Source organism: Doryrhamphus excisus, chromosome 7 (assembly GCF_030265055.1).
Source record: "Doryrhamphus excisus isolate RoL2022-K1 chromosome 7, RoL_Dexc_1.0, whole genome shotgun sequence".
In the NCBI taxonomy this organism is placed as follows: Eukaryota; Metazoa; Chordata; class Actinopteri; order Syngnathiformes; family Syngnathidae; genus Doryrhamphus; species Doryrhamphus excisus.
This window is the reverse complement of record NC_080472.1, coordinates 20,084,285-20,110,595: the sequence shown is the minus strand read 5'-3', so window position 1 is coordinate 20,110,595 and position 26,311 is coordinate 20,084,285. Positions and strand designations below refer to the sequence as shown.

The following is a 26,311-nucleotide window of genomic DNA, read 5'->3' as shown; positions in this document are numbered from 1 at the left end:
TCTGTTCTGCAGTTCACGTGCGGTTTGGAGTTAAAAAGCCTTCATTCATTAGTTCGGCTAAGCTACGGCAGGATACCCCACCCTTGTGTGGTTCCCCGCCTCTCATTGGAGCCCTCCACCGCCCACAGATCAAAAACAAAATGAAGGTTGGGGGGTTTTTCCAGGTTTAATTACTCTCACTGTTGTTAGGGTCGTCGCTCAACCTTATCTTCCCTGTGGAGTCGCCAAAACACAACCACAATCCTTTCCAGTTCCAGTGTCCCTGGTACGTTCAAATCCATGTGAATGTTACAGTTGGGATGGAGAGTTAGCGTGAAAAGTGACAGCTACATTAAATGATGTATGAGCTAGATGTAAAAATTGTCATCTGGAAGTCAGTGAGTTAATGTTTGTATTCACAAAAAGTTTTCCAGGTGTGCTTCGACTCTAAGCCAAAAAGTTGGACCATGTGGATATTTTGACTGTGGAAACACACACATAGTGTGGGTGTACTCACACTAAAGCCGAGGTCACCGCCGGGCGTACGGGCTTACATGTGGGTTTTCTCCGGGTACTCCGGTTCCCTCCCACTTTGTCCATAGGTATGAATGTGAATCTGAATGATTGTTTGTCTGAATGTGCCCTGCCATTGGTTGGCGACCTGTCCGGGGTGTACCCCCGCCTTTCGCCCGATGCAGCTGGGATAGACTCCAGCATGCCCACGACCCTTGTGAGAATTTTTTTTTTAAATAAAACATAAAAAAATAAAAATTTATAAAATAAAAATTAATTATAATTATAATATTATTAAATATTAATATTACTATATAATAAAATACAATGAAAAAAATAACATTTTAATTATATGAGGAAAGCAGGAAGTGAACAAATATAACAGTTACTGATTGTAAAAGTACCAGATGGAGGGGTAGGATTTAATAAGCTTTGCTTCTTCCTACTCCTTTTGGACATGTGGAACTGTGAACTGATTATGTGATGCATTCAATTGTAATCTGATGCATGTTCAAATTAAAACATTATTATTACTTCGGTACGTGACAGAAATAAATAAATAAATACAAAAAATAAATAAAAAGTAATAAAATACATTTAAAAAAAAAAATATATATATATATATATATATTAGGAAAGCAGGAAGTGAACAAATGTAACAGTTACTGATTGTAAAAGTACCAGATGGAGGGGTAGGATTTAATAAGCTTTGCTTCTTCCTACTCCTTTTGGACATGTGGAACTGTGAACTGATTATGTGATGCATTCAATTGTAATCTGATGCATGTTCAAATTAAAACATTATTATTACTTCGGTACGTGACAGAAATAAATAAATAAATACAAAAAATAAATAAAAAGTAATAAAATACATTAAAAAAAAAATATATATATATATATATATATATATATATATTAGGAAAGCAGGAAGTGAACAAATGTAACAGTTACTGATTGTAAAAAGTACCAGATGGAGGGGTAGGATTTAATAAGCTTAGCTTCTTCCTACTCCTTTTGGACATGTGGAACTGTGAACTGATTATGGGATGCATTCAATTGTAATCTGATGCATGTTCAAATGAAATTCAACCATTACCATTCACAATAAAAAAAAATCATGACCTGAAATAAGACAAACTAAAAGAAATGCTAGTGCACAAACAAACATTCCAAAGCACAAACACTCAAGAGGGCAAGTTAGCAAAGCGGGCAACCTTGCCCAATTCCAGCAGTGTACAAATGGCCTGGTGTGAGTACACCCTCACATAGTTTTCCAGGTGTGCCGGCGTTCCATAAAAAGTGATGTGGGCGAAACTGCGACTGTGGACATGTACAAGTGTGGGAGTGTGCACATGTGTGGACTTGAATGGAGGCGTGAGTGTCATCACCAGGTATAAGTCAGAATAATTAGCTATTTGGTGTATTTATCAGTACCTGTATAAAGTACGGTGTATAAATGAAACACAATGAAACAGATAACAATGTGTGTTTTGTTGACTTTTAAGGGGGCAGGAGAGGCTCTTAGTGCTTCAATTGACTGCACGATGATTGCAGAGAGCTCTCCGAGAGGTCATCGTGACTGTGACTGACAGCAAACAAGGCGGAGCTTCTGCCTGCCTGTACTTTTCCACTGATTTCACCCAGTACGTTGCTTTCTCAGAGTCTCCCGCCGCCAACGCCACCTTTGACCCCCCCCGAAAGATGACCTCTTGTCATTCAAGTGCGGAAAAGACGCCCACGTTTCAACACTAACACATACACAGGAAAAGTGATGTCACTCAGTAAGGTAAATACTGTTACTCTCGCTTCCTGTTTTTGTCTCGCATGCACTCAGTTGACCTGACACAGGACAAAAAATAGTAATAAAGTTGAAAAGTTGAATGATAAAGACGTCCACAAACTCACTGAAGGTCCCTTAAAAATTATTTACAAGGCAATTATACTCCAAATGTTATATTATGTGCTATGATGTCAGGCTATTTACGTACGTAGCTGCTGACGCGATCACCATCCCTAACCTGGTGTGTGTTTTGGTAGCCTTTAATCATTTAGAAAATGGAACCAAACTGCACCGCTTGGTTAAAAGAGGACGCTTAAACTGGGACATAATTTCAGTATGTAATTAAATAGAATTAAGCAAGCGATAGGAAATATTTTTACACAGTCCATCAAAATGCTCAAATGTTCCCTAAACAAAATATACAGTTAGTTAAAAAATGTTGCATGATGACAACACGCATATGCAATTAGTGCGGCCATCGTTTATAGTTATAGCAATAAATTAATTTAAATTTAATTTAATTAATTTACAATTAATTTAGCAATAAATTAATTCCTACCATATAACATTCAATGTTAATGAATGGAATATTTTCATACTTGGAGCATAGACAATTTGTTTATGACTTTCTAAATACAGGTTTTAACATTATTAGAGCCCCCTAGACATGAAATAACACCCCTACAGTCACCATTACAATACTATTCTTCATTTTTTTTAATACTGGATTGCAGAGCTATGATGCTACTGGGACTCTAGACGGTAATGGTAATGGTAATGGTTTAATTTCATTTGAACATGCATCCGATTACAATTGAATGCATCACATAATTAGTTCACAGTTCCACATGTCCAAAAGGAGTAGGAAGAAGCAAAGCTTATTAAATCCCAACCCTCCATCTGGTACTTTTACAATCAGTAACTGTTACATTTGTTCACTTCCTGCTTTCATAATATTTTTTTAATGTATTTTATTACTTTTTTGTATTTATTTTTTTGTCAGGTACCGAAGTAATAGTAATGGTTGAATTTCATTTGAACATGCATCAGATTACAATTGAATGCATCCCATAATCAGTTCACAGTTCCACATGTCCAAAAGGAGTAGGAAGAAGCAGAGCTTATTAAATACTACCCCTCCATCTGGTACTTTTACAATCAGTAACTGTTACATTTGTTCACTTCCTGCTTTCCTGGTATAGTTTTTTTTGTTTGTTTTTTTTATTTTTGTCATATACCGAAGTACGAGGTGATATGACCATACAAGGACATAATAGGTACCATAGTAAGTGTCAATATAGTGATATATATATATATATATATATATATATATATATATATATATATATATATATATATATATATATATATATATATATATATATATATATATATATATATATAGCACATCATGACTGGTTCAAGACTCTTCATCCTTGTATTTAGCAAACATAATTCGCTCATCGTTGTGCATTGTTTGAGGGTCTTACTCAATCCATTCCTAGACGGCCACTAGCTAGCTAGCAAGCTAACTGGCTAACCACTTAGCGTGGAATTTATAATGTAATGTAATGTAATGTAATGTAATGTAATGTAATAAGGATGGATTGTCTGGTGCAGTAACCAAACCATGAGATTACGAAACATGACTGTATTTAATATCTATTATGAAATATGTCACCTATTACTAAGTCACCGTGCCCTGGACCGCCTCTTCCAAGTGGGTAGTAAACCTACATTGAGCTTAGCTTAGAGTTCACCATTTGAACAAATGCAGCCTGCTTCTGTTTTTCCCCTTCTCTTCCTACAGTCTTTGAACGCAGCACAGCTTCACGCTGCTGTGCTGCTGGTGTTTATTTCCAGAGCAGTGACGTGCACACCGCACTCCTCCTATATGTGGCTCGTCAGATGGTGGCCGGGGCGGCCATTGGTGAACTGTTGTTGCTGTAGCAGCTTGTGTCATCGCCTTGGGAAGGGAGGAGGGAGAGAAGAAGGGGGAGGCGGTATAAAAGCTCTCTCCCCCAGTCGAAGAGTTTCACTCTGGAGGAGGACAGTGGAGAAGGGAGGACTGGAAAGCGCACAGAAGGACCCCCCACCACCTGCTTGAAACCCAACCCCCTGCGTGGTATTTACCAACAACCAGGTTTCTGTTTCTGCCAAGTGTTTTTTTTTTTCAGCGGATCTCGTCTACCTCACCTGACATTGAGCACTAAATGCGCAGAGGAGCCGTCAAGCTTGGACCTGGGATCGAACGTGGAGAAAAAAAGGCAATAACGAACGCGCAGTGACCAAAAAAAAGCGCACAGGCTGTGGCCGTTGCCTTCCTCAATGCATACCCTTTGTGCCCGGGGAACCATGAAACCAGAGATCAACGCCGCCGTCGGATTTCTGTCGAGATTTCTGCGGGTAAAAGGACACGTAAACGATCGGCAGGTCCAAACGTTCAGCCAGAGCCTCCACGACATTTTGTCAGGTGAGCGAAAACCCTCTCGTTGTTTTTATTCCAACAAAAATAATTTAGCACTTCTTAAATCATAATTTCCCTTGGTTTCTAGTTTTAATTCGGCGGCAAAATTGGGTCCAAATTCGGGTTGTAATCCGACCGGGGGAGGAGGGGGTCAAAAGAAGCGTTCTTTGTTCTCCCTGCGTCTCACTTACCAGAGCCACCAGAACGCACAGCTTTGCGCACAAAAACAACCAAAATAGACCATAAATGGTTCTCAAACGCAACCATTCGACGATTTAATCGACGGAATAGCATATTTGGACCAGTGGGACCAAAATTGTGGGGTTTTAGAGAAGCTACTTTGTTGGTGAAGAAGTGGAGGGGGGGTGGCAGAAAGACTGGAACAAGGAAGTGCGCCTCGACAACAACAGTGACGAGACGCTGCACAATTACGTAATGCTCTCAGCCAAGTCGTTTACAATTCAATAATTAAGACACATTTTAATTGCAAGGAGTGTTTTTTTTTATTGTGTCGGATTCCCCAAAAGGTGTTGGTTTGGAACTTAACTTTCAAAATGAAACATAAAATCAATATCCGGTTGGCTTGAATGTGACTAAAGTAGATAATTTTTGTTATTTGATTGTTTACCGCAACTAAAAACGCAATTCACACTTTTTGACCCTATCATTTTAATGTTTCTTTAAATGAAAGATGTTTCTTTTTAAATGAAAAATGAGAGTTATATGTCCCATTTTAGGCATTTTTTTCCCATGCCCACATTCAATGCTAATATCCGTATTAATTACATGGATTGTTTTATTGTGTTGGATACTAAAAATCATACATTACCATTTTTTCTGCATGTTTCAACAGTATTTAAGCATTACATTCATAGCCGATATTAAAAATGTTGATACTTTTTGTTGTTTTCTTTTTTTAACTAAAAACAGCTGAAATTATTTACACTTTGTGACATCAAGTAAACAGAATTGAGACCACTTCAGGGGATGTGGGTTCTTTTTCTTTCGCTTGCGGTAAACACGCTCCAGCGTGGGTGCTAAATCTTCCATACATCTGCTTCGTTCCATGTATGGAACAGCAGATGATGACCTACATTCCCACCATAAGGGCCCTGCTTATCCAGCAGTAAATTTGAGATGGGATACGGGTTAACTCTTTCCGACCTGAAGTCAAAGCAACTGTTTGTTGTGCTTCATGCGGCCATTTTCCATGCCTAATGTATTTTTCATGATCGTGTTGAATTGGTGATCAATGAACGGCTCGTGAGCTTTGTTTGACGGAAAACGTCGAAGCAAAGCATTGGGGGGTTGCTTGTAAACAGACAAAAGTTTCTGCAAAATGGCGCCTACTGTGAGACGTGTATGGGGAGGGGGGTGGTGTTTTGGTTGGGCCTATAGTAGGACATTAAAGAGGGGGCGGTCGCAGCGTAGTTGGGTTAGAACCGGGGGTGTGAGGGGTTCTGCATGTTGAATCCAACATGTTGAAGCTCTCAGTTCTTCCTTTGGTTGTCGAGTGAAGGCGGGAGGGGGGGGGGCTTTGTTGTTTATCAGCCGTCACCGCGCCAGACGGGTCCTAACAAGCTCACCTAAAGTATGGCTTGACGTCAATAAACAGCCCTCTCTTTGGGCTAAGTGCGTGCACTTTCCGCTTACCAACCCCACTCCCCTTCTCGTGTCCCGGTTTTTAAGAATAGGTGGAGCTGATCCTGATCCCATCTGCTCCGGGGGTTTGTTTGTAGGTGGTTGTCTTTTGTGGCTCGGCCCAGATGATCTGCCAAACAGCCCCCTTTTTTCTTTCATCCGTGAGTCCCCGTGGTTAAATGCAGGTGGCCTGCAGGCCCCCCAACCTAAATGCTGGTCTACTTCACTTACACCACAATGGCGTCAATGGGAATTCAATATGAATGAGCCCATTCCTTTGCTTTGTTCATTGGTATATGAGGAGTAGAATGTTGTTTCAAACACACTTTCCTTGTGATTGTAATCTCCCCTGAAAACCCCCGAAGGCAACTTAAAGTGACGTCACTCCCTTGTATGAATTTAACAACCGCTTGGAATACTTCCACAAAAACAGGATCCCGTCCCTTTAAGAGGTGGGGCCAGGCATCCCAGATGGCTGGCTCAGACTTCAACTTTTGGTGTTTTTGTTCAGTCCGTCACGGGAGACCTTGACACTGATGGCAGTCATGTGGGGGGGAGGGAATTCAATAGGCTTCTTTTTTGTCACGTACACCCAGGGCGCCGCCGGCCGCCTGTTTATGGCCGCTTATCAGGACCAGAACAGGTGGTGGTGTTTTTCTTACTGCTGCACCCCGAGAATAACTGCACTTAGCCAGCCCTCGACTGGGTTTCCACAACAAAGGACTACCTGAGAAGTCATGTAGTACCAGGAATGTGTACACACACACTAGACCTATTATACCAGGCTTGGGTCCGCTTCACACCTAAAGTCTGGCAAGTTTGGCTTGTGTGGTTTTGAGCGGTCTGTTCCGTACACTTCCCCTCCTTTGATACAATTGGAATCACTCTCAACCAAGCTTGCTCACCCCTGACTAGTCGTAATAAATACGTTTAATTTATGCGATTGCTTCCCTCACAAGTAATTCACGACAGTTGTTTGGTCAGTTGTTCAAAAAGTAGCACTACATAACCCAAAACTAATTGCAAGTAAAACTCAGTCCACATTCCCCGCTTCTTTGTCCTCACAGAACAATACAAGCACCACTGGTTCCCAGACCGTCCCTGCAAAGGCTCAGGTTACCGCTGCATCCGCATCAACCACAAGATGGACCCGTTGGTGGGGCAGGCGGGCCAGCGCATCGGCCTGACCATCCAGCAACTCTACCTTCTGCTGCCCAGTGAGCTCACACTGTGGGTGGACCCCTTCGAGGTGTCCTATCGCATCGGCGAGGACGGATCCATCTGCGTCCTGTACGAGTCGCAGCCCATTCCGGCGGCCATGCCGGGAACGGTCGCGGCCAGCTCGCCCTCGGGAAGCGGCAATTCGGTGAGCAATATGGTGGACAGTCACATCAGCTGCAAGGAGGAACTGATGGTGCTGGGCAGAACCAGTCCCTCCAAAGCCTACAACATGATGACTGTGTCCAGTTAAAGGGGGCGTGCAGTCGGCCGGGCCTACTTCTCATTCAGGGTCATACCTTGGCCGGTTGGATGAATTTGACCGGATCAGGGCGAGCCTTTTTAAAAGCTAAGAATATGAAATGAAATAGTAAAGAGGAAAAAAAAGCAAAAGAAAAAGCAGAGGATCCCTATCATCCAGGTGATGGAAACCTTGTAGGATCGATAACCCCCACCCTCACCCCCATTATCATCTATTTTGTTATGTCATTGGATCAGCTGGGTACTCCATTTTTAGGAGAAGCTTTGTGGAGATGGAACTGTTGGGGCAGCTACACCACCCGATCAGGACTTCCCCCCCTAACCCCTCGACTTTAAACGTGATGATCAGCTTCAACCCTGAAGGGGCTGTCAGCATTGACTTTGCACTTTTTTAACTTGTGGTTACTATGGGTACATGCTAAATACACCACAGCAACAAAAAAACGCCAAAATGTACGGAATCCCCCCTTGATATTCAAAGTTTTGAGGATGTTTAGTTGAGGAGGAAGTTGAGGGTTTAGCCAGTCGTGGTAAAGATGGTGTCTATTTTTTTGTCAAATTTGCTTTTGGACCACATGAAATCTTTACCACTTAGAGACTGGTTCTAGCACCCTCCATGTCCCCGTCAGTTCAACTCTAGGCCTGTTTGTTAGTGCAAACGTTAGCGACACCTGTTACCTATGGATACCAGCGTGTCTGCCGTACCCCCCACATCGACCATGTAGCTTTCAGGGGGAGGGTAAGAGACCCCCTTCCCTCAATATAATGAATGTTGTTGAAATCCACAATCAAGTTGCCCCCCCTTTTCCTTCACCACCCATCTCCTGTTTTTCGCCAATATTCAAAGTGTAGCAAAGAGGGAGGAGCCAATTCAATCCAAATTTGTTAGAATTGACATTGAATGCACTTTGACGTTAGATTGTGTGGGATGTGTACTTTTTATTTTGGAGCAAATTGCCTGCATTCCATCCATTCGAATGTCATCTTTTTCATCATTTTTGCCCTCCTCATTTGTTTTTGTTCATACTGTAGCTCCCGTGTTGCGATAGACGGCTGTTTATCAAATCAGGAGCGTGCGACTCTGGATTCAAGCATTTTTTTTTAAAACACTGTATTTGTGAACATTTCAGAGCTTTTGATTTGAGGCTACGTTCACACTTGTGGTTTAGTACTCTGGTCCGGACCGGATAATCGGTGCACACTTTGGGGTAGTTACATTAGCTTAGCGTTCACACTGGTATTTTTGTCATGGGACCAAAGGTGCGGTTAATAACTTGATTGAGCAGTCTTCGTGACATATTACATGACTTTAACTCAAATATTCCAAACCAAATCAACACAGGTTGTTCTTTATGTTGAGCAACTGATTTAGATTTCCCCAAAAGCTTCTAAAATAGACCAACATTTTCACATTAGGATGGATATAGAGCACTTCCGACATATTTTCACTTACAAATTAGTCATTTCTACGTGTGTTAGGCTCGTCAGAGTCACGTTCAGATCAAGTGAACCGAACCACACTTGCAATCAGACCAAGAACCATCTCTTCAGTGTACACCAAGGTTTTGAATGATGTGTTCACATCTGACTGGACGAACCGCACTAGCAGAGCAAAGGCACCAGAGTTAGTTTCTAACCGAACCAAAGTGTGAACGCACCCTCAGACGGCTTGCTGGGTGGTATGCGAGAAGTAGTCACATTCATCCGTCACTGCTCATGAAGTTGACAGAGGTTTATCCCCCAAAGGGTCTGGACTAGGTGAATGGCTGTGTGAGGCACAGAGCACTGACTGTTTCGACATTCAATGTAACTTGAATTTGTAAAGCAACACACCGGGCCTCGTCAGCCTTTTATGTCACGTCCATCTCCAAGGTCTTCTAAAAGGAAAACTCCTTTTTCAAGCCTTGGAGGTGCAATGCCTTACCTCTCGTCATGAATTATGAGCCATTTGTGATTTCAAAAGTGACACCGCACCGCATGGTGGTCTCTCTACTGCCCGCACAGACCAGCCTGGCAGCTTCGCCCAAGCCCTCGTCCGAGTTTGGAGTGCCTCAAGTGCCACATATCACCCCCCTCAGCTCAGACCCTCAAAGCCAGCACACACTGCTAGCCAGACCTGCCACCCTCTCATGGATGCAGGAAGACTTAATGTGACACATATCATCATCCATCACCCGTGGGGGAAGGGAGGCCGGATGGTGGGGTGTTGTTTTGTGATAGAGGAGGGGGGTCAGGGCCAGGGCCGGACTCTTGTCCAGGGCAGCTAAAATTCCTCCGGCCCTCCCCGCTCCAGACTTATTCAGCATCCCGAACAGGAAGCCTTCCGCCGTCCCTCAGCGGTGATGGACAAATAAACCAGCACGCACGCACACGTAAACGGGGAGCTCGCGCTGCACTCAAAGTGGGAGCAGGGGGCGGGGGCCGGGGGAGTGTTCTAGAAACTCAAAAAAAGGAAGGAAGATGAATAATTGAGGGTACCATACTGTTGTCTAGTTTTCATCTCACTGGATTGCGCTGCATTTAATTACTGAGTAGCATCTTTGTTTACATGCCTATGAAAGGATGTGATGGCTGACCACCCCGACCCCGGGGCCAGGCTCTGGGGGCAGATGCTGTGGGCGGCTACAGGCTGTAGCTGCCAGCCAGGTCTGTCGGTTGCTGGTCCGGGTGTTGAAAGCTCTCCTAAGCTCTCCTATGGGTAATGGAGCTATAGCCTTTGACGCACTGCACCCCCCCCGTCACTAGCTGCAAATACACCCTGATTCTAAGTGCGGTTGGGACGGGCGTTTTAGTGTCCACTTGTTTTTCCATCACATTGCCTTTCCACTTTGCCACAACGTTATGAGACGTCTCAGTCCGGTTGTATTTTATGGTCACACTGGTAGTTTTTTTCCCTCCCTGCCGCATCTTCTCCTCTTCCGAATTGGTAATCTGCAACTCTATGACTTTAAACAGACCCCAGAATTGACAACAAAAAAAAAAAAACAAAAAACACCAAATCCCCTTTGACGCCTTCTCAACGCCTATACCATCACCAACTGAAAAAATGGCTTACGTCCTCAGTACGTTTTAAATGGCATCCATTCACGCTTGTGCGCACATAGCTAAAGGAGTGCTTTGAGTCTGAAAAAAAAAAAGTCAGAGGTAAAATAGCACATAAAATGCACTAAAATGTCAAGTTTTTCTTCTGGAGACACGAGGAGTCTCTCCTGGAATGTATTGCCAAACTCAGGCCTGGGACATTCAATAATAAAGACTTACTGAAAGCTTGTTAAGTGTGTTAAGACGTGACACAGGAAGGGAACAGCGGTTTTGTTGTTGTTGTCGTCAATATTGTCATCGACTAGTTGAATTATTGCCACTTTCACATACGATGGTGTTTTACATATTGTAGAATGTATTGTAACTGTACAAGCAATGGTAGAGTGCATAACAGTACACATGGGAAGTGCCAATAATTGCTATCCTAGAGGTGTTTTTTCCTTTTTTGTACGTCATCTTTTAACATGGGTAACACTTTTTTTGTAAGTGAAGCCATTTTTTTGAAGGGAGTGTTGGCAAGGACCAAAGTTGTTTTGGTTACAAAAAATTAGCTTCCATGATCTGTAATCATAGATGTATCCTTTTTTTTTAATTTGTTTTTTTCTTTTTTTCTCCTTTTTTCTATTTACTTACAAAAGCAGAAAATAGACAAAAAAATCTGAGCTTACCCAAGAAGAAAAGCTTGTGATCTCATGTTATCGTGTTGAGTTCCTTTTTTTTCTCCCCTTGGCTATGTTGTGATGAACTGCTGTAAATTTGTACAGTTCATGTAAATTGATTGTGCGGAAGTTGTACAGATTTCTATATTTTGGAAGAAAAAGGTTTTTTTCTCTGTAATAAAAGATTTCCTATCTTGGCATCATAACTCATGTGTGCTGTCTTTATTATATGAGTGTTACTTTGCGGTTTCATTCGTGTGGCGGATTTTTAGACTAAATTCACCGTCTTTTCGTTAACCAAACTGAAATGCACATTTTTCACTATCCCAGTGGCAAAAAGTAAATGCATAAAATGTCACATTAAACCACAATGAAGAGCAGCTTTGGTGACCCATTACCAGGATTCTGCTTCCGATTACTCGTTTTCATTCCACTTCCTAACGATTCTCCATTTTGATTTAAAAGTTTAATTTAAAAGTAATGGATGACAGGCTGCACGGCGATCTAGTGGTTAATGCACAGGCCACACAGCTAGGAGACCCGAGTTCAATTCCATGCATGCATGGGTTTCCTCCCACATTCCAAAAACATGCTAGGTTATTTAGCGACTCCAAATTGTCCATAGGTATGAATGTGAGTGTGAATGGTTGTTTGTCTATATGTGCCCTGTGATTGGCTGGCTCGCCACCAGTCCAGGGTATACCCCGCCTCTCGCCTGAAGACAGCTAGGATAGGCTCCAGCACCCCCCGCGACCCTTGTGAGGATTAGCGGTAGAAAATGAATGAATGAAAGTAAAAAAAATATGTTTTATATGTATTTAAAGACAAATTTTGAGTTTGTTTGACTGTTTGTGCTGAGGTGACAAAGTGTATTATTATTATTAATCCCTACACACCACGGACCAATAGAAAACAAGCTGGGGCCACAAATGGCCGCCCATTTTGGATACCCCCGCATAATGTAACTTAAATTGTTGGTTAAATATGTAAGAATTTTTATATTCTGCTATTTTTACCAGCCTAGATTTCACAAAAAGATTATACAATGTCATTTTAAAGAGTGCCATTGTTACACACACTGAGTGAGACAGCACTCCAATGCATTTTATCGTACTTATTTGTAACTTCTACGTCCTTTTGCTGTCATTTTTAGATGCAGTAAGAAATCTGATTTATCTGTATGATTTACATCTTTTTAACCGTCCTTTTTCTTTGGAGGGATCACAAAGTTAAAAGTTAAGCAGACTGCAGTCCAGGTTGCGCTTTGACCTCTATGTGTTTATAACCGACTGAGCCGTCTGTGCCAAAAAGGACCGGAAAGGAGTTCCCATCAGCATTCCTTCTAATGTATTTTCCTTTCTTTGGACTTTGTGCTCTAATAGTTACACCTTATGCTCGCTTGTACACCTTTTCCAATTGGAAAACACAGTCCAAATGATCATTAATTGGACAAACAATGTTTTGGCTGCAGTTCTGGAACATTTCATGAGCTATTTCCTCCTCTCTCTTGAAAATAAACAGTGTCCCGTCCTCCGCCGGGATGGAACAACGTGTTCTTCCAGCACTTCAGTCAAGTTGTGGAATTTCGAAAGTGACGGTTGAATGTGCTGATTTTGAGAAAAAAGAAACAACAAAATTTGGTGGCTTATTGGTTGCTGAGAAAGAGAGTCAATATAATACACATAAAACTGTGTACTCCATTATATGATAACAATGCATGAATTCTATTAACAACACGAGATGAATGTTGCCATGCTACTTTTGTACTGGGCCTTATCTTCCGCTGATAAGAGTCAATCAAATAAAGTGCGTAGCTAAAGGAGGCAGCTTTAACAGGAACATCTTGCAACCCTCCCGTTCTAACACTCACTCATCTCCTTAATATAAATATTTGATAGCGGTCAGAACATGTTAGATGACCTCGGCCCCGCTCTTGTGCTTTCTTTGTTATGAAAACTGCTTCACTTTCATACACAGATTATGTTATGAGTGTGGAAAGATCAGGTAAGAAGGTAAACAAATGAATCATCGCACACTGGGTTCCACCCACTGGAGTCACATGATTGAATCCAAGATATGCCAAAACGGTCGCAAGAGACAGTGGAGATGTGACAGTTAAAAAAGGGGAAGACTTTGTCCTCATTCAATCCTGCAGGTGTGCACATACAGTATGTTCTTTAACACGTGCCCGTGAACACGTCCTCTACCCCTGCGGTTGGTGTAGACTTTGCCCTATCAAACATGCTTGAAGCTATCAAGAGTACAATAAGTTTGCTAATGTCGAGCTACACTGCTTGCATCGACAACAACTGGGAAAGAGCTCTTCAGACAATATAATAACAAAGAGGAGGGGGCGGGGGGGGGGGGGGTTGCGCAATATGTCTTAAAACTTGTGGCAGCACAGAAACTAGGTCAGTTGGAGCTCCTCCAGGGAGCGTTTATGGATGTGGAAACACAAAATCCCAATGAACTAAATAAAGTGGGGTGAATGTTTTGCAAAAACAAAAACCTTAAAAAAAAAAAGTGCAATTTTGAGGGGGAATTTAGCCCATCATCCACAATCCTTATGTGAGACATGAAGACAACAAAAAGTCAGATTTTTTGCAAAAAAGGCTGTTAAAAAATACTTGAGCATTACAAAGGGAGCCACAACAAAGAAGCTTAAGAGCTACATGCGGCTCTGGAACCGTGGGTTGCTGACCCCTGCCCTAGACAATAGGACATAATTGTAAACAGTGATCAGTTTTAGGTGGTGATGGATGCCATAGTTTTTCTTTTAAAAACAAGCTCCGTCTTTCATTCTCGCTTTTCACCTAAAAAAAAAAAACTGAATTGAGCTGAACTTTGAACTAGTTCAAAATTGAAATGGTGAACTATGAACATGAACTATTGGTATTTACGTATACTGTGTGATTGCACAACAATTGCACAACACTGGGGGTAATGTAGCTCAGGTAAACAAACATGGCGGAGGATGTTTATAATGATTACAGCCAAGATTTGAACGATGTTTCAACAGTTTGAGGAGGGATAAACATTTGGAGATGAAATGGGGAACTTGTACAACATGGTCTTAAGACCTGGAGATGAAGATTGGTCATCTTCAAAACGCATAACGGTAAGTGTAAATGAATGTGGAGTTGTTTATCATTCGGTCATTGCTTTAAAGCGGCTTCTTAAATGAACCTGAAGGGGTTTTTATAGGTAGGAATGGTAGGAATGGCCAAGCGGGTTCCACCATTTGCCACGCAAATAGTCAAAATGAGTTTATATGAACCGAAGCATAATAGCGTAACTCTTACTAGCATGTCTGCCTCCTCATTCAGAGATGGCTCTACAAGAGTCCATTGTTTTACTGCTGCTGGAGCAAAAGCATGTGTTTCCCATTAAAGCCTCACTGAGACTTACATTACGGCTTGTTTATTTACAACACGTTTGTTTACCATGGCTGCTCCAGGTCCGATCTAATCATCGCTGCAAAAATGACGATCAAGCCACAGTGTTTCCCACACCTCCACTTAATTCACCCCACAAATTTGTCTGTGCCGCATTCACTCTGAGATGCCAAAAAGCAATGAAAAGTAATGAAAAGCCATCGTGCTTAACCTCCACCACCGTCTTCATGTGATCTCCCACATATGGATATCTGGAAAGTCGGCGGTCAGACAGGCCGGCAACATATTCCTGTGGGCAGCCTCTCCCAATCAGAAGGCTCGTAACCACTCGGAGGGCAAGAAAGGGAGAGAAAAAGACAGACACCTAAATTTAGCCTGGCCTTGGGGCTCAGTGAGAAGGCCTATTGCATGTTGCCGGGCCACACACACACACACACACACACACGGATGTATTTAGGGCCTACTCACACTAGGCCATTTGTACGGTGCTAGACTTGGGCATGATCCCCCCTTCTCTCCCCTGCCCGTTACTGCCATTTCCTTGACTTTGTGGATTATTTCCAGTCCTCTTTTGAGCCATTGTGATTGTTATTGGCAGCTGTCATGATTACTTGCAAAAGGTTTAACCTCATTAATTAAATCACACAACTCTACCACATACACAAATGCCATCTTCATTTTAACTTTTGAATTATTTAAAGTCCGGATGGGGGCGGCACAGCGGTCGAGTGGTTAGCGCGCAGACCTCACAGCTAGGAGGACCAGGGTTCGATTCCACCCTCGGCCATCTCTGTGTGGAGTTTGCATGTTCTCCCCGTGCATGCGTGGGTTTTCTCCGGGTACTCCGGTTTCCTTCCACATTCCAAAAACATGCTAGGTTAATTAGCGACTCCAAATTGTCCATAGGTATGAATGTGAGTGTGAATGGTTGTTTGTCTATATGTGCCCTGTGATTGGCTGGCCACCAGTCCAGGGTGTACCCCGCCTGTCGCCCGAAGACAGCTGGGATAGGCTCCAGCACCCCCGCGACCCTCGTAAGGAAAAAGCGGTAGAAAATGAATGACTGAATGAATAAAGTCCGGATCTTTGTGCTTTGCTAAACTGATATGGAAAATATTTTTTTTAAGTTAGTGCATACCTGGAGGGAAGAAAGACTCAAACAAATTTGGGTTTAACCAACTGTAACTGTTGTCCTAATCAGATATCATGACATTACTACTACAGCATCACTACTATCAGGAGATAGGAGAGTACCAAGCAGACGGAGCCATCTATTTTGACCCACCAAGGTGCACTGTATTCGGTCACATGCTCAGAGCAGCCTCTGGTAAACCTTTTGCACTTTTCCGGAGGCTAAGAAGGTGGACAACTGTTTGTTTCTTTGGGCTTTTTCCTAGTTATGACTAGTATGCGAAATGGCTTCCTCGGAAACTGAAGTGTTTACATACAAGTGAGCTGAAGGGAAATCACGACAGACCGTTAACGCTTAAGTGCTTCTCACCCGCACGGCACGGGTAATCTCACTTCATTGGTGTTTTCTAAACGTTATCAGTAATTGGAGTCATTTTTTAATGTTGTCATTTATCTGTATGACGTCCCTCGTAACCGCTCGATAATTATACTCCTAATTTACAGCATTCCTATTTATTTCTGTTATGAGTAAGAAGTTGCAAGGATGGCATTAATAATTGTATGACTAGGCTGTGTTGCATGCATGCATGTGCCACTTCTAATGTACCATTAGAAGCAAAAGCAGTAACATGCACAGTTGGAAGGCCTGTTTTTCGTCATCTTTCTGCTGATGAGCCAGTGGGCGGGCGGGCGGAACATAAGAATTTCATATCCTCTAAATTCTGTTTTGTTGCAGAAAGTCCCGGAATGTGACACAAAGCATTTCAACAGCAGTGAGTTTCACTTCTGCGTGAGTGCACGTGTTCATTTAAAGCCCTCCTTTGCTTGTAAACAGCCCGCAACAACGAGGCGATGATCACGACTTGCTTCGAAGCGGTTTTGTTCGCTGTGCTTTTTTTTTTCTTTTCTTTTTTTCAGACAGGAAGAAAGCGAGAGAACACAGCACCTCAGCTGTTTCCTGTTTGTGTCGCGTGTGAAGACGTAAAAGCGAGGCGGCGGCTGCTGCAGCGGCGAGAAACAGAGTGGCACAACGGGAGCCAATAGGGAGATTTGGAGGATGCGTTTAGGGGGATGGAGTTAGTGAGCAGATAAAAAGGAAAGTTTAAAGAAAATAAAGAATATAGCTGTCAGGAAGAGCAAAGCCTCATCCTACCCGCAATGAGTACACACACACACACACACACACACACACACACACACACACACACACACACACACAGTCAAACGCTATCAAAACACCCACAGTGGAGACGTAACAGAGTACAGCAGATACACGTTAGCGACAACACATAGGTGTAAAGAGGACGGGAACGCACTGTGCTGCAGTTAATACTAAAGCATGCAAACACTCACGTACACACTTGGCCTTGCAGCTTCAACAAAAGTCACAACACTCATGAGCTTTTCCTCTGCAGTAACAACGTTTGAATCTAAACTTTAATCCCACATCCCGTCATTTGTTGATTCCCAACTTTCCTGGCCCCTTGAATCCCTGTTTTGTCCCTGCAGGGTGATATTCCCGGTGAGATACCACCGTACATAACAACAAACATTTAACACAGAGCGAGAAGAAAAATGCAGTGACCTACATACAAGTGGCGGCTTAATGACTAACCATGGCAAACTAATTTCCCTATGGCACTAATATGTTACTCATTACACATCAAACTGCTTCCCAGGGAAAAATAAACAACAAGTAAATAATTCAAGGCGTGCTTTGGACAGAGCAATGTTTTGGGTATTTTTCACGTTTCCTTTGCCAAAAGTTGTGAAGGATGCCAAAAATAATTGAAGAGTATCTCACCATCTTCAGTTGTGATACGCTTCTGTGATGTAATAAACATCTGACACTCTGAAAAGCACCACACCACTTCGGTATTTTTGATGTTTCTGAACCAAAACCAGGAACTAAGCAATTGGTTTCGGAACAAAACCAGGAAATAACATTTGGTTTTTGAATCAGAAACAGCAAAAATATCCAAGTGGTTTGGCATGCGGTTTGCCAGACGTTAGGGGCGACGTGGGTCCAAGTCTGGTAAAATTGTCCTAAAACCATAAACTAATCGATTGGTTTTTGTGCAAAGTGGGTCCAACCATAGTATGTGGACCCACTGGTGTGAGTGCTCGAGTTTTGTACTCAGTACTTCCTACTTTGGCAGGACTGGAAGAGGTAGGCCAGGGTACAACATGATCGCATGTGACATAGCCAGCACAGTCACGGTTTATCTCGGTGAACTGTTTGAAGTGAATTTCCGCAAAGTAGAATATAATATTAATAAATGGAAGATTTGGGTCATTATAGCATAAAAAAAACTGTTTATGACGTTCTAAATACACTTTTTACCAAATTTGTATTACCCATTTTAGTACACATAACAGAAATTAGCCATCCAAAGCAAATATATAGTACGACAGATTCACATGTTGCGTACTTCCTGGTGGCTATTGTCTCGTCAATTTAACATGACTGACACCTGGAGACCAGTGTAGAATACTACTCTACTGCCGCTGTTTGTGGTTAAGGAGACGCTCACAATGCACTTCAGTGGCTTTATTAACAAGAAGAGAACACATGTCACACAGGGGCTGCTGTCGGCCACTCTCTACACTGCCAACCATCAACATACGGTCAACCCTCGCTAACTTAGTCATTTTTATGCTTGAAAATGCTTTAAATTCAGGCCATGCATATGTAAATTTTGCTTAAACATGTATATTTATTTAATAATAATGGACTAAATTCAACCACAAAACGTAGCGAGAGACTGTAATGCAATCACATCTGGCAAGTTGTCAATTTCATAAGAGAAGTGAAATACAAAGATTCAAAATAGGTAATTGCCCCTCAGCCACAATTGCCAACATTTGGAAAAAATCTGAACTGAAAATAAGACTGGAAATATTCCACCAAGTCAGAAAATTTGCAGCAGTGTGGCTGTGTGGAAGTGATGGCACAAGAAAGCGTGCATAAGCATGAAAGCTAAGCATGAGCGTGGGCGAACAGGGCCAAAAAGAGGGGTGGGAAACAACACCCAAGTCCAGTACGGTACGAACAGTCCTGTGTTAGTACGCCCTTAGCGACCAAGCTATGACAATGATCCAGGCTTTACCATACGGACTAAGCCAGAGGCCACTGAATGAGCATGAATAATGAAATCATCGGCCGACCCCTTCTACCGCCCCCAACTGTCTGTCCTATTCGCCAAAAGCAAGGCCTGAAAGAAAGGATTTTTATTCCATAATGTCCAGTGTATTGCACTCAGTACTCCTTGTTTTTATAATATGACACTTCTTTCCTCAAACCTGATAGAGTGATGCGTATCCCCAAAGGGAACACAGCCTTTTAAAATTTGTCCCGCTAGACGCTGAGCACGATTCAGCACGTAGTCCATAAACTGTGCGCTGATGCAATGTGCAGAAATCACACTCGAGGTGACGACAATGTAATATGTCATCCAGAAAGATATTATTGGAATTATAGCTGGCAGGATAATGCAAAAATGGCCCATTACATTTTGGGGGATTTGGACTGATATGTTGTGGGTGCTATTCTAGTCCCGATTTGGACTTGTGCAGCCGACAGTAATGAAAGCAATTAACACAACTGAGGGTTGTGTTTAGCTAAAATGGCTGCGCGCACAACAAGAAAACTCAACAAGTTGGTTGCGTCTCAACACCGTGGAGGCGCAATTTAATTGAAAATGACCTTCGATCATCCGAAAACTTCCAGCCTTGAACGACGCTATTGCATGCCTGCTTTTTTGTTTACAGAGGGAAATTACATCATGACAGATGCGTTCACTGAATAGACTTACGTAAACTGCTCTCCTGACGATGCTCGAGTGACTCATCACTGCACAAACCTGCTAGCACTTTGTGGGCGGTTTGCACTTCTCCGGTGCTTTCTCTTGTGATGATTTACGAGGCTAGCGTCAACAAAGTGCCGCCAAACAGCAATGCAATAAATAAATGACATTTAGAACAGACTCTTGGCCTTTGACATTGAATTTTACAGTGGAACCTCGATTAGCATCCACGCGCTGGTTAGTGTTTTTTTGGCTAACATCGAAAATGTACAAAGTGAAAACATTGTAATACATACGGTGCCTGCCTATAGAAGAAGAAAGAACGCATACATGTAAAGTCAGTCATTTTCTGCTTGTCCGGCTTGTCTAGACTTACGACAGAGTGTAATTACTTAATTACTTACTTACATAATATCAGGTGAATGTCGACAGGGGTGAAATATTCGAATACAGTGGAACCTCGGTTAGCGTCTGCCCCGGTTTGCACATTTTTTGGTCAAAAATATAAATACGCATATAAATTCCGAATAAACGTTTAAGGTTGATTTAGTAGATCAGTAAAAACTACTCATAAAACATACAAGTTATGACATTCCTATATTATTTTGTGTCAATAATGAAATGGTAGGGGCATCCATCTTTGAACCAAAGACATACATACGTAGTCCTCCAGGTGAGGTGACCATGTTGTAACGTACGAGAGGAGAAGGTGGAGGTCATGGAGGTCTTACGTCAAGAGCTAGATGACAGCCTCGGGCTACCAGCCAAACAAAAAGAAGAGCAGTTGATCTTTTCATGTGTAAAATGTCAGCATGAACGCCTCCGGAGAGGATTCAGGTGCCACATCTATTCACAGGCTAAAAGCCACGTGACTCCTCACTGGGGATTAGATCATTCCTTTGTGCTTCCACCCTCTTGGCTATTCTCTTTCTGGCTTTTTTTGCATTCTCCTCCTTCCGCAGTCCGATAAGTTCGTATATGCGTGAAATCCCGCTGTTTAGTCTGCTTCTCGCCACATAAAATTTATGAGCGAGAGCGCCGCAGCCTCGCAGAGTAGATATAATGGGGAAGAGAGTAATTAAAGGGCGCACGTCGTCATGCAGGTCATTAGGATCAAATGGTGCTTGGCCAAGATTTAGCATGTACTGACACTCAGCCAATCGTACAGTGCTTGAGCCCACATCACACCTAAATTCTGTGTGTCTTGCATGCACACTCACATGCACGTTTCTGCAACGTAGCAGTGTCACAGCATGATTAATGTGATCGCTCCTCACAAGTTCTTATAATAAACAACCAGGGCCTCGAGCATCTTGAGCATGGTAATGGTAATGGTAATGGTTTAATTTCATTTGAACATGCATCAGATTACAATTGAATGCATCCCATAATCAGTTCACAGTTCCATATGTCCAAAAGGAGTAGGAAGAAGCAAAGCTTCTACCCCTATCTTCTACCTTCTATCCTACCCCTCCATCTGGTATTTTTACAATCAGTAACTGTTACATTTGTTCACTTCCTGCTTTCCTAATATAATGTATTTTTTTTATTTTATTAATTGTATTAATTTTTATTTTTTAAATATATTTTTATTTTTTGTCACGTACCGAAGTACGAGGTGATGTGACCATATATATTATTATATATTTCGTATATTTATTGATATATGTTTTATTACTGGGGTCGTACCTAGCATTAAAAAATTAAATAATTAATTGCTGAATAATTTTGCCGGAAGAAGAAGCAAAGCTTATTAAGTCCTACACCTCCATTTGGTACTTTTACAATCAGTAACTGTTACATTTGTTCACTTCCTGCTTTCCTAATATAGTTTAAGTTTTTTATTATAATTGTTTAAATTTAATTTAATTTTCTGTCACATTCCGAAGTACGAGGTGATATTACCATCCAATGACATAATGGGTACCATAGTAAGTGTCGATATAGTGATATATATCTTATAGTACATCATGACTGGTTGAAGACTCTTCATCCTTGTATTTAGCAAACATCAACTGCTTGTATTGTTTCTTGAATTGGCTCATCGTTGTGCATTGTTTGAGGTCCTTACTCAATCCAGTCCATAGTTTGATTCCACATACTGAAATGCTATGGCTTTTTAACGTAGTCCTAGCATAGAAGTGTTTCAAATGTACTTCTTCCCTGAGATCATATTTCTCTTCTCTTGTAGACAAGTATTGGATGACATTTTTAGGATTTAGCATTGATGGGGACCAGGACCATTGCGGTTCTCTCGGGATGGTTCAAATGTTTTTATTTTGATTTCGAGTTTCGATGCCCATTTCTCTGTCACTGCAGGGGTTTCATTGATGTTGACACGGCTCGGTGATGCACAGACACAACAGGCACATGATGACCTCATGAATGTACTTTTTGTTAATGGGCGAGCATGTGAGCTCTTAGAGTGCCGACTTTTGAAGAAATGGTAAATAAATAATAACGTGAACACTCTCTTTTTGTTTTAGTAGTCTCTTCCTGTCTGGATTTTTTCCCGTTTTCTTAACAAAGCCTGAATATTGCCAATAGTCCCAATCACCACCCAAACTTGGAGACAATTTAGACAAAGGTCACAAGGATTGGTGCGTCTGCGTCCTTAGCTTTGCCATCCTCGCCAGCAAACAACATAAACCATCATGCTTTGAGAAAGCCTCGGAAGTGGGTCATCTCTCTACGGGGGCAGCACAATAACAAAAAATACATAAATACAACTCACAATGGTCCCACTGTGTGTCTGCACAAATGTAATTACACAGCCTGATGTTGCTACACTTTTTTCCCTGGCGGGGGGAAATGAACATCCTTTGATCACGTTGTTTGTTTTTTTCCATCAAATTGAGGGATTATGCGAGAAATGGCTTACGAACGTTATTACCGAGGTGGGAGGTTGGGATGAAAATTCAAGCTGTTGTCTCGTCTCGTCCTTGAGGCTATGACTGACTTGCATGGTCCATGTGGCCTTATGCCCTCAAATGCAAACTACAGTAAGCCTTCCTAACGTTCTCTTCATTGGTTCTTTGAAACCAGCTTGCAGTCACTCCCACTCGCCCCCCCGCGTGCTCTGTCCCGTCCACGCTGGTGTCCCTTTGTGACGCAGCCTCGCCTTTTTATTCTTTCTATTGAGTAGACACGCCTGCTGGGCATCCTCCGAGGCCTTCAGAAGGACTACAGAGGTGTCCAGCTAGGTGCCCGCCCACCCTTTTACACCTTCACAGGGCCAAACATGGCTTGAAAGGCTCCCTGGCGGCAGTCAGGATTAAACTGCGTGGCGTGCTGAGTTGATGGACAGGGATTTTGGGACATTTATGTTTCCTTTTTAGAGAGCCCAGGAAGCATGCGGCACACTTGGAAACAACTTAAGCAGCGGACTCAGTGTACCGCACACAAAACAACCTTTTACGCATTCCTAGGGATCCCACACTACATCCATTTGCAAGCTATAACCACTACTCTTTTGAAGCCAATCAAAAACCAGAAGAACGTAGGGAGGTGAACGATAAACCCATGTGACCAGGTATCCGGTTTAACAGGAACAACATCAAAATTCATTCATTCGTTTTCTACCGCTTATCCTCACGAGGGTGCTGGAGCCTATCCCAGCTGTATTCGGGCGAGAGGCGGGGTACACCCTGGACTGGTCGCCAGCCAATCACAGGGCACATATAGTAACAACATCATAATGAAAGTACTAAATGAATACAGACAACATCCGGACTTAGGTTTTTAGGTATCAGCATTTAGGACCAAATATGTCAAGGTGGCAGAAGTTGACATTTTATAAGAGCTCGGCATGCATCCCTCCCATAGAAATACATGTTCACACGTGCGTGCACCCACACTTTTCAGTTGTAAATGTGAAAATTATAATAGTTCCATCCATCCATCCATCCATTTTCCTCCGCTTATCCGGGTCCGGGTCGCGGGGGTAGCAGTCTTAGTAGGGAAGCCCAGACTTCCCGGTTCCCGGCCAGCTCCACCGGGAGGACACCAAGGCGTTCCCAGGCCAGCTGTGAGACATAATCCCTCCAGCGTGTCCTCGGGGCCTTTTCCCGGCTGGGCATGCCCGGAACACCTCACCAGGGAGGCGTCCGGGAGGCATCCGGACTAGATGCCCGAGCCACCTCAACTGACTCCTCTCGATGTGAAGGAGAAGCGGCTCTACACTGAGCCCCTCCCGGATGACTGAGCTCCTCACCCTCTTATAATAGTTCATGGTGTTATATTTGTAAACAAATGGTTAACAACCATTTTTTGTGTTGTTTATTATGTGGCATTATTATCCTTAGACATTTTGGCTACGTTCGTGTCAGAGTGAAAGTTATGCTTGAAAAGTATCTTTTCAGAAAAAGCCATTTTTCTCCCTTCTTTTTGTTGAGAACTAATATTTTACCTGTGTTCTAGTGCTGATCATTAAATGCAGAAACTTTTTTTCCTGATGAAAGATGAGCGTCTAATCTTTCTTTTTGGTATATACCATGTACAGGTATATACATGTATCTGTACAGCCTAAGAACACAATATTCTGTGTGTCTTGAAAAATCTGTCAAATATGTCCGGTACCGTCCGGTACCCAGCCATTTTTTGGCTGGGATTAACAAAAACACTGGCATCATACAAAGTTCACCGACATGAAAAAACCTTCATCGTGGTCAAAATTGATGAATTCAATGCAGTGTACACAGCAGCAGGCAATATTATATTCCTACTTTCATAACTGCGAGTATGAATCTTGAGGTTGGTGAAAAATAAATATGTTAATTAGCTAACAAAAGGAGCTGAAAACTGACCTAACAACCATGAAGTCAGAACTCTGTGAGACGATCAGACTCACATTTGTGTCCTATCAAGTGAATGTTTTTTCTGTTCCGTACAGTACGTTGATGTTTTTGGAAGAAGAGGTGAAAGCTGTCCAAAAGACAAGCGGTGCCAAAACCGCTCCAGATCACCAACCGACACAAACACAGTTGAGTGCCAGAATCACCCCAGGGTGCAGGGTACATTAACTAATTGCTCCGGCCAGCTGAGGGAGCACAACAGAGCGGATTTGGCTATTATGGAGCGAAAGGAGTGATGTGAATAGATGCCAAGCAGAAAGATGGACAGGGTGCTTGTCTATCCTGTGCAGCATGAGGCCAGTCGTGGCAGCACAATGGAGGCTGTGATTTAGCATCTCGGACAATGGGCCAGAGGGTCTGTGGAAGATGGAGGGTGGGGGTGTGGATTATATTATAGGTCAAGACAAACTGAGGAAAAACACAGGATTGGATGTTTAGTAGAACAAAGAAAAAATGAAGGAGTAAGCAGAGAGATTATTTTGGGCACACATGTTGCTTTAGGGCTTCTTTCTGGCCGAGCATCAGATGTGCCCCCCCCACACCCCCCCAACTCCCAAGCTCCCCACAAAAAAACACCACCCTCTTCTCCCCAAATACACAAAGGGGGCAGTCCAAAATACTAGTGTGTGTGTTGTTGCCGGCGGTTACGCAAAAAGGACAAGGATTTTTGGCTACTTGATGGGCTGCGAGGCGCCCTTTGGAGAACCTCTAGTGGGTCTCTATGGTGATGAACAACATTTCTTCACGGTGGGAGGGGGGGTTGGGGAAAGTGAACATGCGGCACCTAAGGGGCAAAATGCGAGGCAGGTGTTCCTTTCAGGTTTTTGTTCTTTTCAGACCTTAAGTCCTTTGCAGCAAAAGCATACATTCTAGCAGTAGTGCAGCTGTAATTGCAAACCTGATTTAAAGGGACAAGACAGGGACAGAGTTGGACATGGTTTGGTCAGGTCTATACTAAAGACAACAAACCCAGTACTAATCTAGCTCATCTATCGCCCATATTCATAGGGGACGATAAATAGAGAAAATAATCAAATAAATCCCATTACATTATATTTGTAAATAATACTTGTGGCCATTTGTATGACAGGAATATTACACACATCTTTTAAAGTCATGACCACTTAAAGTAAAACACTAAATATGCCACTGAAACATTAAAAAGAAAGAAATGTAATTTTTAAAAATCAATACAGGAAAAAAGAGAATTTAGGATTCTCTAAATATTAAAGAAATGATCTTTACTTACTGCTTCTAGCTAACATTATAGACAAATTTTAATATGAGTTGTCAGTAAAATGAAAATTAGCTGGCACTAAAGACCTCACAGGTTTTGTGCCCAGGGTTCAATTCCACCCTCGGCCATCTCTGTGTGGAGTTTGCATGTTCTCCCCGTGCATGCGTGGGTTTTCTCCGGGTACTCCGGTTTCCTCCCACATTCCAAAAACATGCTAGGGTAATTGGTGACTCCAAATTGTCCATAGGTATGAATATGAGTGTGAATGGTTGTTTGTCTATATGTGCCCTGTGATTGGCTGGCCACCAGTCCAGGGTGTACTTCGCCTT

At 42.5% G+C, this 26,311-nt stretch overlaps 1 protein-coding gene and 1 long non-coding RNA gene across 3 annotated transcripts in view; one reads left to right on the top strand and one right to left on the bottom strand.

Annotated features, from left to right (window-relative positions):
- LOC131132029 (uncharacterized) overlaps window positions 1-26,311 on the bottom strand; it is a 77,750-nt gene that overhangs the window by 34,489 nt on the left and 16,950 nt on the right. The window lies entirely within an intron of this gene.
- On the top strand, window positions 4,297-11,766 carry btg1 (B-cell translocation gene 1, anti-proliferative). Its single transcript, XM_058077186.1, has 2 exons — window positions 4,297-4,745; window positions 7,448-11,766. Exons 1-2 carry the CDS (start codon window positions 4,601-4,603, stop codon window positions 7,849-7,851), a joined length of 549 nt encoding a protein of 182 aa, XP_057933169.1. The 5' UTR covers window positions 4,297-4,600; the 3' UTR covers window positions 7,852-11,766.